Source organism: Ciconia boyciana, chromosome 1 (genome assembly GCF_034638445.1).
Source record: "Ciconia boyciana chromosome 1, ASM3463844v1, whole genome shotgun sequence".
Classification (NCBI taxonomy): domain Eukaryota; kingdom Metazoa; phylum Chordata; class Aves; order Ciconiiformes; family Ciconiidae; genus Ciconia; species Ciconia boyciana.
This window is the reverse complement of record NC_132934.1, coordinates 104,395,153-104,408,987: the sequence shown is the minus strand read 5'-3', so window position 1 is coordinate 104,408,987 and position 13,835 is coordinate 104,395,153. Positions and strand designations below refer to the sequence as shown.

General features: G+C 36.0%; 1 protein-coding gene across 3 annotated transcripts in view; it reads left to right on the top strand.

Annotated features, from left to right (window-relative positions):
- Positions 1 to 13,835, top strand: part of CADM2 (cell adhesion molecule 2) — a 691,281-nt gene that overhangs the window by 550,198 nt on the left and 127,248 nt on the right. For all 3 annotated transcript variants that reach the window (XM_072885977.1, XM_072885992.1, XM_072885987.1), the window contains 2 exons: positions 5,701 to 5,853; positions 8,885 to 9,022. In XM_072885977.1, the coding sequence (XP_072742078.1) occupies positions 5,701 to 5,853; positions 8,885 to 9,022 (291 nt within the window). The remainder of the gene's footprint in view (positions 1 to 5,700; positions 5,854 to 8,884; positions 9,023 to 13,835) is intronic.

Sequence of the window (13,835 nt, the reverse complement as noted above, 5' to 3'; positions counted from 1 at the left end):
CACTATTTCTTCCTTTTGATTACCAAGTACTTTAGAAGGGTTCAAAGAGAAATAGAAATGCACTGGAATGAAAGTAAAACTAATCTTCAAGGATTGTTATGTTGTTCTTCTATTTCAAAAACCTTACTTAGCACCTTCTATGAAACTCAGTGATGCCCTGAATTTATTCAGTAAGTAGACGAATGGGTTGGAAAATTCAGTGAAGTTGAAGTATCCACAGCATCTGAGTGACAGAAAACTGTGAAAGATGCTGTTTGGAATGTCTTTCTGAACTCATCTGTGTTACTAATCACTTTCCTAATAGGGAAAAAAATCATAATGTATCTGCAAATTGGCCAGAATACTGTTCCACAGCCAATTAGCCAAAGATCTGTCCACAGTATTGTGACCTACAGTTTTTGTTATTTCCGCTAATGTTACTTAGAAATGATGTCACCTTTAAAGGACTCCAACGGTACATACGTCAGCCAACCTAATAGGTTGTATAGAAACTTCTAATGTATTACCAAGTGCTTTTCTCTCTACATTAGCATTACCTGTGAAAGTAGACTCAATTTCAACATTTCTGTCCCAGTACTGAAATCTGTCATGACTCTAGACTAATTAAGAGATCATCTGTCTTTCTGACCTTTGGACTCTGTTGAAATTGTGACCAGCTAGTAATAACAGCAAAAGTGATAGTTTCACAGAACTAATGCTATGGGGTTCATTTCCAGTGAGAGGTAAAAATGGCCTCACCACATGCAGAAATAGAAATAGAAAACATGAGATTTCTAAATATCCACAGCACCACCCTAGCCTTGTATCCCTCCTTGTATGAAAGTAATCAAATTGCATGACTGGGAATGAAAGAGGAAGAAAAAGGATTTACGTTCTGTATACAAATAATTGAGAAGTTTTAAAATATTAGGAGTTCAGATACCATGCAAGTACCTACTAGATGGGTAAGGTATCACTAGAATAACTGCATATCAGCTGGAAATGGGCAAACTGTTAATATAGCAACAGACTAATGAGTACATGATTTTTTTAAAGGAAATTGAAATGTTTTGAGAAGGCTGAGAAAACTAGACACAGAATAACAGTAATAGTTTGATTTTTTCCATTTACTCCCCTCCTGTCTCTTTTTTTCTTTCCCTTGTGCTGTTGGTCTGTGGCCTGACAGATTTCAATGCACAACTATTGGCGAGTGCTGTAGAGCATCCCTATAGGCATCTTGGTAGATTGAATTCATTAGGAACAAAGCAACAGGCCACCTAAAGTATATCTGAGTATATCCAGAAACAAAATATAAATCCCTTGAAATCTATTTCAGATTTGATGATGGTACTGCATTCAGCAAGTTGGAATCTGAAAATCAGAGGGATTGTTTCAGTTTCCTAAGTATTAAAGTTCTGGGAGTTTAGCATGACCTGTGGAGTATCAGAAGTCTTTCTGGTTCCAACTAATGGTTACATTATTCCCGTGACAGAGGGAACAACTCTAACATAATGAAGAAAATTTTGTGGAGTGAATCCCAGGATAGCAGCATATGTCAAGTTAGTATTGTCAAAACATCTGCAAATTACTCTGGAGGATTCAGGGTTTTTGTTGTGTTTTTTACCCATTCTTCAAATATATGACACCAAATACTAGTAAGATGTAGTGATTTTAGAGAAATAACATTAGAGATGCTGCTCTCCGGCTACTACATCTAACAGGTCCAACTGCCTTTTCCACCCAGTATGAAATGTGGATTTTTTTTCCACAACAGTGTGAATTTATAAGTTTATTTTCTCTCTTTCATACAATTCCTATTGCCAGATTTCACTACATGGCTACATATGATCATTATATTATTTTGTGCAAAAAATAAAGTACAGCTTTTTGTGATTGTGAACAAGGAGACCGGTTTATTGCAACGGTCGTCAGTCTCAACAATTGCTAATTAATGTAGCTGAAATACATGACTGTATCTTTTACCCATAATAATCTAAACTATGCAAATTCTCAAGGTTGCTTGTTTCTATGTCAGAAAACATTCTGAAAGGAAATCTTTTCCACACAAAAAGAGAATGACAGGTAAAATTAATGAAGTATGTCTGCTTAGGAACAAGTATTTTATGCATAATTATTTCATACCTTGCAAATTAACTACATCATATGTGCCTGGGAATTACAGAAAACTGAAATAATGTACTTAGGGCGTATTGGAATTTACTATGCAATTATATTTCTTGTTGCCTTTTATATTTTTTGTAAGTGCTTGCAACGTAAGAATCCAGGAAGGAGACGTCAGTGGTGGTATTCTTTGTTACTGTTTTGGCGTAGGTGTATTTCCCAGAAGTCAAATCCATATTCTGCTTATTTAACCTTTTTCTAACATCTCTGTATCATGCAAAAATGTAGGTATGTAAACTAGAAAGTAATGATTCAGGAATGTAGGTGAAAATCCCCAGGAAGAGGCCAAAAAGGTCTGTTGGGCTTGTAACAAAGTGAAATGGAAAAAGAGAAGAGCTTCCAGAGAAGGCTCTGAAGCAGCAGGCAGAGGTAGGAGCAAGGCTAGGAAACCATGCAAGTCAAGTGAGGATGGAACTTGTAGAGTCTTTCAGGACAAAGCTTTCTTTTCTGTGCTCACCTGGGCTGTGTAGTCACTACCACAATACAACTAATAAATCATACTCAGAAACTATCCATGGAATACAAATGGAGCTATTAGTGTAACCTTCTTAAAAAGTAGAGGAATAAATACTGTCAGCTGAGTACAATACAGCAACTGTATTTTAGTATGAGATATTTTAAAGAGAAGCCTGGTGTTTCCTGTTAACTTTTGTGGGGAGCTAGAATTATTTACTGCCATTTCTGTTGAACCATGCATGGACATTGGACATTTCAGTATATAGGAAATCTGTTTACTAGTGTGTACCAAACTCCGAATTCATGCAGAATGTCCCCATACATGTTCTACTTTTTGTTTTGCACTGTTAATTAGAGAGAACATTTTGTATTTTACTTTATGGTACTTTATTTAAATTACTATGGTAGAGCCTCGAGTTGACTTGAACCTTGTGGTAAAATTGGCTTGTTTGGGACAATTCTTATTTCAAAGAAAGAGCAATCAAAAAGCTTACAGAAACCTTTTGAAGCTCATGTCCTTTAAATAGAGAATAATAAATGAGATGAGATCCCTCTTTAAACAAGTAGAACTCTGATCTGCTGAAAGGGATAAAATACAGAATACTGTAAATAAATCTCCTTCCCATTCACTAGCTCCTTAAGGAGTATATCTTCTCCTTCAAGCTTTTGCTTGCCAGTTGATACTGTTCAGTAGGTGGCCTCTGTTCAGGCTCCATGGGCTTCTTTGCTCCATCAGCCAGCCTTATAAACAGATATAGATAAGGATATAGACATAGATGTAGGAATAAAGTTTGAAAATAAAATTCTGAAGACTCTGCATAAGTGCTAGCCTTGTCTAAGCAATAGCGGTAGAGTTTTCTCATTGGTTTGCTCTCAAATCTGCATAGACAGGAAAGCTTAGAGATGTTTAGGTTTGAAATTGATGGCACAGATAATTAATTGCATTTAGACTTAGCACTTATGAAAATGCTTCTGACAAACAGCTTTCCTGCGAAGGAGTATTATGTCGGTGCTATTTGCAGCATTTTTTGCAAAGGCTCTGTGTTGGTATTTCCATTACAAAACTCTTTCTTTCTGTTCTTTCAATAAAAATTCTCTTCAGGCTGAAACATGGAACATCTGATCTCAGCTCTTGATCAGTGGTTGTTTTTACCAGTTTTCCAGAAAATTGACTGAGCTGAGGTTTTTATGTTGTACAAAGGTTAAAAAAGGTGTGGAGGGGAGGAGTAGGAATGTAGTTGATGCAGGTGGTTTGTATTTCAATTGTTTTTTTCTCTACCAGTAGGATCAAAATGGTGTGCTATTGGCATCATCTCTAGACCATTTGTACTCTAGTGGAATTCATTACAGTTCTTTTTAGCACATGAAATTCTGCACATTGCCCTGTCTGTAGGAAAATATTTCAACAGCTACATAAATCTTTATCACAAGGCAGTAACAATTGAAAATTATAACAAAATAAAATATGATGTAAGATGATATAGTGCATTATTTTTTACGTAATTTCTGATTCAGGGAAGACAAAAATCACCACTTTCAAATTATGGGGTGCTGATGTTTTGTTGTTGTTGTTGGTTTTTTATTTCCTATGCTGTTCTCCAAATTATATATATGGGTGTGGTGGTAATCAAACCATTTGGACTTTTTGAAGGGTCTTTTTGAAAATAATTTTTTTTGAAAGGTCAGTAATGTGAAATAAACTACCATTTTTATGTCTGCTCAGTTTGCATCTGACTAGAATTGAAATGCTGAGAAATGAATTCTGAGTCTCCATCTACTTCCTCAAAGATAGCAACAGCTTCATTGTTGTGAGGACTTTTGTCTAGTAAAGCCACAGTCATCAGCTTTGCCTTCTTTTCTGGGTTGGTAGAAGTTTGCTTCTATGTACTTTTTGTTTTCTTGAGCTTGTTTTCCTTGGCTGTTATGTCAGCATATTGGTATATACATAGGTTTTCATTTTGTGGCTTTTTTTTGCTTGCTTGTTTGCTTTAATGTTGCACCTGTTTTCCATCATTATATGCATTTTCTATTATGTACTATATAATTATTTATTTCTTGCTGTCCATTCTTGCTGGCGAGAAGATGTCTCAGCTATGTTTGGAATGTGTCCATTACACACAATCTCACTCACTTTGATGTGCATTGGAGCAGTTCATGGCATGCTTGTATGTTAGGTCTGCTTAAGCTGTCACCTTTCAGTTATCAGACCCTGCAGAGAATAAGTAAAGCTTTAGCTGGCCTACCCTGAAATAACCAGTAAATTCAGCTTGAGATCGCTGTAAAGAAACCTGAATGGTAGCCTTAGAAGACAACAAATTCAAGTGACGTTTTTGCTGAATCTTCATTGTAGCTGCTTATTTTGGTATAAATCTTCCTGTATTGATGGCACTTGGAGAGGCTTGCAATGGGGCAGAAACATCTAGATTTAGTAGCAAAAGAACCACAGTAACGTTTTGGTTTTATCATTGGAAGATATAAATGTTAGGACAAACAAATCTAAGAGCCTTTGGGGACTTTAGAAAGAGGTGAATGAGAGCAGCATTAGGGACTTGAACATCTTGGTTCTTCTCACAAGTCAAAGCGTAGCTCTCCCAGTAATTATAATAGTCCCATTTCACTTTTGACTTCCAGAGGCTTACTATAAAAATAGGCTCACTGAAGATTCAAGTACTGTCAGGTCAAAGATTTGAATCTAGCGGTATACAGCAAAACTTTCTGAGTTATAGAGGCTTTTTTATTGTTCGCTTAGGAGAATTACAATGCTTACTTACTTATGATACTAGTATTTCTGTGCTGTGGAAAGACTTGATTAATATATGTAGATTCCCGAAACAGCTTTACTGCAGAGAAATGGAATGTTTGGGAATGTTTTGACTGTTTTTCAATAACAGATGTGGGTTAATCTAAATATAGGCTTTAAAATATTTAAAATTTTAAAGCATTAGCTTTAAAGACAATTGTGTCCATATCCCTGTATTCTAGGGTGTCACTTCACTAGGCTACTTCATAGAGCCTCTTATATAACATACCACGCTTTGTTAATGTGCTGTTTCCTACCTTATAACATGAATTTTTGTTTTTCAGCTCTGAGGGACAACAGAATTGAGCTGGTCCGAGCTTCATGGCATGAACTGAGTATCAGCGTCAGTGATGTGTCTCTGTCGGATGAAGGGCAGTACACCTGCTCTTTATTTACTATGCCTGTCAAAACTTCCAAGGCTTTTCTTACCGTTCTCGGTAAGTATAAATAGCTGAACATAAAGAAGCAAGCGTTAAAATTCTCAGGCTTTGGCAAATTGTGATAAGAATGAACTTTTCTAAAGCTTGGCAGAAGATACATGTAAATGTCTGATCTTGTTTCCCTGAAGTTTATTGTTTCATACTGCTATGCTGAAAAATAACATGCCTTTTACTATTTGCACTGTGGCAGGATAATGAATTAGGGACCACACAAATACCACGGTATGAGTGCTCCATAAAATGGACATAACCTCTACATCCCAAGCACCAGAAGTGCGAAGAAGGTGCATGTCTTCATCTCCTAACAATGTATTGTATAGGGCAAAGGGGAGAAAATCAGAAAGCATGAAATCAAAATGGGCTTTAGAGCTTTATCGTTTTTCCTTAGCTATGCATTTTCTTGGCTCATTCTGCTTTCTTTTTTTGTCTATAAAGTGCATATTTTCACTGGGTTTGATGCTTCTTTTATGCTTTATCCTCTAAATGCTCTGCTGTTTTCCCCAAAGGTTATAGATACACATAGAAATGCAATAGATTTTGAGAGATGCCCAGGAAATAAAGTTTCTGCTCGAAGCTTTATATGATTCTATGAATGTCAGTAGCCCAATCAGCTGAAATTGCCATAGTTCATTGAAACACACCTGCGTACCTAAGAGGTTATATGATTTTAGAGATTGATTTTTATTCTCTTCTCCTTTTTCTGTCCCTGAACTTGACTCTTTCTTTCTTTTTGTTTTATTTTTATATGTAGACAGGCAGACAGTTGAATTTAATAGGACTAATGTAAGATGTTCTCTGCACCAGTAATATTCACATTAATCCAGCCAGGGAATTGGTTTTGTGCATAGGATGTGAAATACATCTCCCTTTCGGTCCCTGTGAGACTATTTTACAAAAATCTTCACAAGTTTGCCATTAAGGGCAAAAAATACCCACTCAAAGCAGAATATTCTGGAATAACAACTGCCTACGGTTAATCTTCTTTTCTGTAGAGAGGCATCTCATGATCTAAACAATAGATGAGACGACCAGTTCAACCTTTTAAATGGCAGAAAGGCATAGAAAGGTGTTACAAAGACAAAAAAAACACCTAGCCACTATTTAATAACCAAAGTAACTTGATCTTTCACGGTCCTTTTAGTTTTATCTTCATTCTGGGGGAGGGTTTAATGACATTCTCCCAACATCAGCTACTTACCTTCCAAGAAAGCAAGCTGCAAGGTTTAAGATGCCTGTCTCTTCATTTTATATTTGTAATTTTCTTTTTCAAAGTAACATTTTAAACTCTTGGAACACTGTCTATCTGAGAATGGGATATTTTCCATTGAAATGTATTGCATCTTTTAATCAGATAAACTATCCTTTTATGAACTAATAATCTCTTTATTGACTGCTCTGTTACGGATTAGAAGATTTAAGTGTCAAGGTATTACAGTAGACACCGTTTTCTGTCCTGAAAGAGAGGAGTAGATTTATTACAGGAATGTACTATGCGATAGGTACTGCTGCTTGGTTTTTATGTACATAATCTGTCATTTTGGAAAAGAGATGTAAACAAACCAAATTGTGAAATACAGGGCACAGGATCAATTACTGTGACTGATCCCTTTATCTAGCCACAAATATGAATGCATCAAAGCGCTGCAAATGCAAGTTATAACAATGACATTTTCAGATATTTTAAAATTGTAGTCATCAGTATCACTTTAAAATAAGTTATTCTTGTGGTTTTGGAAGTCAAATGGATTTTTACATGTAGTGATCAAATTTTTCCCATTCTCTTCATAATTTTTTTTAAACCTTCCATGGTTCATTGAAAAATAACTATTTCCAAATTTAATATTATGTGTGTAGTATGTCATAATCATACAACCTCCTCCAAAGAACTTGGATTCAGCTGAAAAATTCCCCATAGCCAATGGAATTGTGATTATACCTGTTGTTTTTTTCATTATGTGTTCTCTGAAGATAAATAACTCCTGTATTTATTTTCATTCTCCCTTTTCCCTGGATTTTGTATTAAAATCTTCATAATTCATGCTTAAACATCTGTTCTGAACTTAGGAAATTCAGCTTTTTGTTGCCAGTTACATTTTATTTTTACAGCTGTAGTTCTAATATACTTTGTCGTCCTGCTTGCTGTGTAGACCAGTTTAAACCTTATAATAGCAACTCAGACTAGACCTGCATGCAGAATATATGTAGATAAGATAGTTTTTAAAATATAATCTGTTTTCCTTAGAAAACTAGATAATTTCTCTTTTCTTTAATTCTTTAGAATCAACTACAGTTCAGACTGACAGTTTATTTGCAGTAGGAAATAGGATTCACTGACATTCAATTTTGATAGAAGGCAAAGAACTAATTACTCTGTTTCCAGAATTGAGAGTTGTCCTGGTTTCGGCTGGGATAGAGTTAATTTTCTTCCTAGTAGCTGATACAGTGCTGTGTTTTGGATTTAGTATGAGAATAATGTTGATAACATGCTGATGTTTTAGCTGTTGCTCAGTAATGTTTGCACTGGTCAAGGACTTTTCAGCTTCCCCTGCTCTGCCAGGTGCACAAGAAGCTGGGAGGGGGCACAGACGGGACAGCTGACCCCAACTGGCCAAAGGGCTATTCCATACCATATGGGGTCATGCTCAGTATAGAAACTGGGGGGAGTTGGCTGAGGGGGAGTGATCGCTGCTCGGGGACGGGCTGGGCATCGGTCGGTGGGTGGTGAGCAAATGCATTGTGCATCACTTGTTTTGTACATTCTTTTACCATTAATATTAATATTATTTTCTCCTCCTCTGCTGTCCTATTAAACTGTCTTTATCTCAGCCCACAGGTTTTACTTTTTTTTCCTGATTCTCTCCCCCATCCCACCAGGGAGGGGGGAGGGTGTGCAAGTGGCTGTGTGGTGTTTAACTGCCTGCCAGGTTAAACCACAAGAAGAGTATATGAGGAAGTTAACTTTAAGTTGGTCATATATTTATGGCAGCAGCTGACACTATCAGAGACATTTTGCTTGTTTGCTTGTTAGGTGTTCCTGAGAAGCCACAAATTACTGGATTTACCTCACCAGTTATGGAGGGAGAGAGGATGCAGCTAACTTGCAAGACATCTGGTAGTAAACCAGCAGCTGATATCAGATGGTTCAAGAATGACAAAGAAGTTAAAGGTATTTCAAAGGACTTGGATGTAATTTGGTCCAATTATCAAAATGATGCATTATTTAGAATTATATTTTTTAATTCATATTTGTAAAGTTTCTCACATTTAATCGTTAAATGAATCGGTGACAGTATGTAGATAAGGAATTGATTGTAAATTACTGGAGTGGTCATATAATCATCTTTTTATTTTTTCTTCAAATGGTAAAACCTGATGTTTTGAATTGCTCTGAACTCTGTCGAGCATAATAAACTCAACTGTGATGCTTCATAGAGAAACATTTTATGGATTATTGTTATCACAGCCGTAACACTCACCGGAGATATTTTACCTTTTCGTTTATTTTTGCCTTTCTAATATGACATATGTCTGATTTGGTCAATTGCCAGTTTTATGTTACACTCCTCTAAGTGACGTGACGGGGTGAGGCAGAACCGTCTGGAGGAGACAGGAGATTGCACTTCCCGTAGGGGAGCTACGGAGCCTGCTCTGGTGAGGAAGAGTCGGGATATAGCAATTGAAGGAGTCTCAGTTGGGAAACTGGGAACCTGCAGCTGAGGCAAGGATGCTGAGAGTGTGTGGTGAGGAGCAGGGAGAAGATAGGCTTCAAAGGGGATGAGGAGAACTTCACAGGGACTGGAGGGAGTTGGACAAAGTCTGCTGTAACTGAAAAGTCATTGGGTGACTAAAACCAAAGCTGAAAGCGAGGATTTGCCTTTGAGGATGCAGTGAGATAGGGAAGAGTTGCATATAAGCTATTTATTTCTTTTCTGTCTTTTCTTTCACTTTGTGTGTTCTTTACTTAAAACTTACTTTTCTAGTCCATATTCTCATAAATGCCAAGATAGTTTAAAATCATTTTTGGTGAATGGGTGGAGAGGGATTCCTGTAACAGAAGGCTTAGTCACATCTACCACAGACAACTGAGGTGCCCATTATAGAGTAGATGAATAAAAAGGATAAAGTATTGGTATTTATTCGTCACCTCTATTCATTCTGCTGTAAGACCAGATCAATAAATGATTCAAAATCCACCTTTTCTGTGTAGCTTTTTTTAAAAAAATACAACTTTTATCTGCTTTGTCTCATATTTGTCTGACATTGCGGATTTTGTTAGCTCAATAAACTGCCTCAAGCGAAGTTACAGCATTAATTACAGAATCCATTAATCTTCTTTTATTATTCTCTACCACAGTTCATTGTACACATCCACAGCTGTGATATAAATTGGTAAATAAAGGACATTGCAGTTGATTGTCCAAGGAACCCAGTCCATTCTAGAAGCATCTTTAGATTTCTGGTGAAAATCAGAATGGTTTGAAGGAGACAGGAATTTTAGGCTGGAATCATTTGAAGTGTGTCTGAGCGCTTGTAACAAGGACAGAAAATAAGGAAACAGAGTACCATTCTTTCCAGCCACTGGGAAATTTGAGGAAATTGCTGCAAGAAAAGTAGCGCCTCATCAAGCGTAATTAAAAAGAAGAATTTAACAGCACAGCTAACACACATGGCACAGCACAGATTCTGTCATCCAGAAAAGATGACAGGATGAATATATATATTCAAGACATGTAAAGATTGAAAATCACTATAAGCAATGTCAATACTTTAAGAGAACCACTGATACAGTTGGCCTAACAGCAAGGCAACACATCTGAAAATATGTTATTTTAAAAATTATATTTTAAATTCTGGTGTAATAACTTTGCCTTTCTTTCAGCTGACATGTAATTGAAGCCAGGCAAGCAATTTGGTGATCTGACTCTTTAACTAATTTGCTCTTCTGAACAGTTCCTAAAGGGATGCTTTTTAAAAAAGGATGTGGAGAAGGAACAAAGAAGATGTGTGAAAAAGAACAGTAAAGGGAAAAAAAAAAAGAAACAGAAATGAGAGGAAAGTACTGAGCACATTCATTTCAGTTTAGTTTTCTAGGTCTTCTGAAGAGCACATTGCCATTTCACAAAGGTTAGAAATAAAATAACCTAACCAGTTTGCAGTGGCATCAGCAGAAGTTACATTAGCTTTGAGCACTGTAAAAGGTGAAATGATAAATCTGAGAAAATAGATATGAAATTATATGCTAATGCAGCTGACATTAAAGGTTAGGAGTTCGTCTGTCTAGCACCAGTAAATCCAATTGTGTTACAGTGTATTATACATGGTGCAAAAGAATATAAATGATGCATTGAGTTCAGAGTTGCACCAAAGGGGAAAAAGGCATTCTAAAATTGTAGCTCCATTGCTATTACTCAAAAAAGGAATCATCATCTGGTAAAGGAATACTGTTTGATAGAGTAAGTGTTAGTAATGAGAGAGACTGAATGTGAAGCACTGAGTACCATACCTTTTACTTTAGTGTTCTGTCTCTCATATATGCACCAAATTAACAATGTGATCTGCAGCTTAGCATTCTGGTGACATTTCTGGAAGGTTATTAAAAGCAAAAATATCAGAGAAGCTAAATACATAATTTCATTTAAAAATTATCTATTTTTTCAACAAAATTTGCTACATGCTATTTCAACAATGTTATGTAAAAACATTATTTTTAGGTTTCAGGAATATTTTTAAATTGATTTTTTTTTTTCCCTAGCAAAATTTGGCTTCAAAAATAAATAATATCAGATCTCTTTGTTGCAACATATTAACACATTTTGAATTAGTTTATATATTTTTAGTATACGCAAAGAATTCAGAGAGGCACTGAACATTTTGTCTTGATAAACATCTAAAATGAAGATGAAAATTTTTTAGATAACAGGGCCATTTCATGACAGAACTTGATTTTAAAAGTAAACAAAAAATATATTTGCCTTGTAAAAACAGCAAAACTGTCTTTTAAAAAGACAAGTGTTTCTATATGGATGTTACAAGTATCTGCTTTTATAAATAGTTGACAATGAACAATGAATGATAGACATTCTATCATTTCTTTTTATTATTTTCATTATCAAACATCTATACTTATGAGATATAAACTCGTATTAGTTAATACAAGAATATCTGTATGTGCACCTAGCTGATACAGTCATAAAAGTGGGCCCATAGTTGACCCTTAGTTTTCATATGGCCCAACCTCTGTTCAAAGGTTAGATCAGGTTGCTAAAGGTCTTCTCCAATTCACTTTTGAAAATTCTCCAAGGACAGAGATTCCATAGTCTGTCTGGGATAGATGTTTCAATATTTGAAAGCCCTTATTGTGGAGAATTTTCATTATATGTAGATATTTCATGATACATAATCAGAGTTTGCCTTGGTGTAACTTGCGTTCATTGTCCCTCAACTTTTGCTGTATGCCTCTGAGAGGACTCCGGCTTTTTCATCTCTGTGACCATGCATTAGGTGCTTGAAGGCAGCAGTTTGATCTGGTTTTAGTCTTCTCTTCCTCAGGTTGAACAAACCCAACAATCTTAAGCTGTCCTTGTACACTGCATGCTCCCACCACTGACCATCTCTATGGCTTTTGGCAGAACCCATTCAGGTTTGTCGACCTCTTTCTTGTACCAGAAACCCCAAAACCGGGCCTGGTACTCTAGATGCAGCCATGCAACTGAATAAAGAAGAATCACTTGCCTTGACTTGCTGGCTATGGTATTATTAATGCAGGGCAGTAATTTTTTAGCTTTCAACCCTGTAAAGGCACACTGTTGACTAATGTTCAACTTGTCCTCAAGAAGTTGTATACAGGTGCCTCCTCTATAAAGCGACTTTCTATCTAGTCATCCCCCAACCTGTTTCCTTATAATGATTTCCAGAGAAAGTGCCTCTCTAATGGATCTTTTTTTTTTAAGCTTTTTTCAAGGGGGTATTTAGGAGAGAGAGGAGTAGCAAGAAAATAAATGAAAGAATGGACTACAGTAGACATACTTAAAAATTCTGTAAAAACCCTGGGTAAATATTCTGAATGGTAGCATACAGTAACATATGCAGTGCCTGATCTGCACTGCTCATCCATACAGGTGGGTTTACATTCAGTTAGCATATATTACAATCACACCTTCATTTTGCTATGAAGAAACATCTAAGAAAATACAGCTGATAAGGTCGACAAGGTAAGTATTTCTATTGATGAGGATGGCAACAGTTTATAGAATAGTATCACCATCCTTTTTGCAGAGGTGATTAACTCTAAGAGTTGAACTCTTCTGAACAATAGATGTCTAGAAAAAGGCTTCTAAACATCCATTTAGGAAATTAACTGCTTTTATTTTTCTAAAGGATTAAGCATCCACAACCTCTCACTGATATTAAAGTTGTTGATGTTTTCAGGAGCTGTATGTCCTCCACCTGAAGTCAGCAAGCAAAGGATGTGTACATTACTTATAAACAGAAGCCTATCTATATAGGTGCTTATTATTAAATTTGGGAACCTAAATCTGGGAACAAAATTTCATGTGTTTGCTTTAAATATTAGTGAAGACATTTGTTGTTTGATTATAATAACTTTGCTTTAGTGCTGGTCAATATTTCTCTCACCTACTGATTCCTAAATATTAATAGTCACCATGGCAGAAATTGAAATCTCTTAAAGCTTAGCAACCAACAGGCAGGAAAATGCTTGTATGCAAGAAATAATTATTTCTTAGGGAAAAATGGAAATTGTATAACTACGTGGTGTCTTCATCTATCTGGAGATAACGAAAAAGACCACCTTTCTGATTTCTGAGGTATTTTTAATCTAAAAAGATGTAGCTTAAGCCTTTTAAGATTTGCTTTCTAAAATTGGTATTTCATGGAAATTTTATTTAGGTCATCTTCTTCTCTAATGGCATTTAGTATCACTTGTAAAACTGAAACCTCTCACTTCTTCTGTTTTTAGG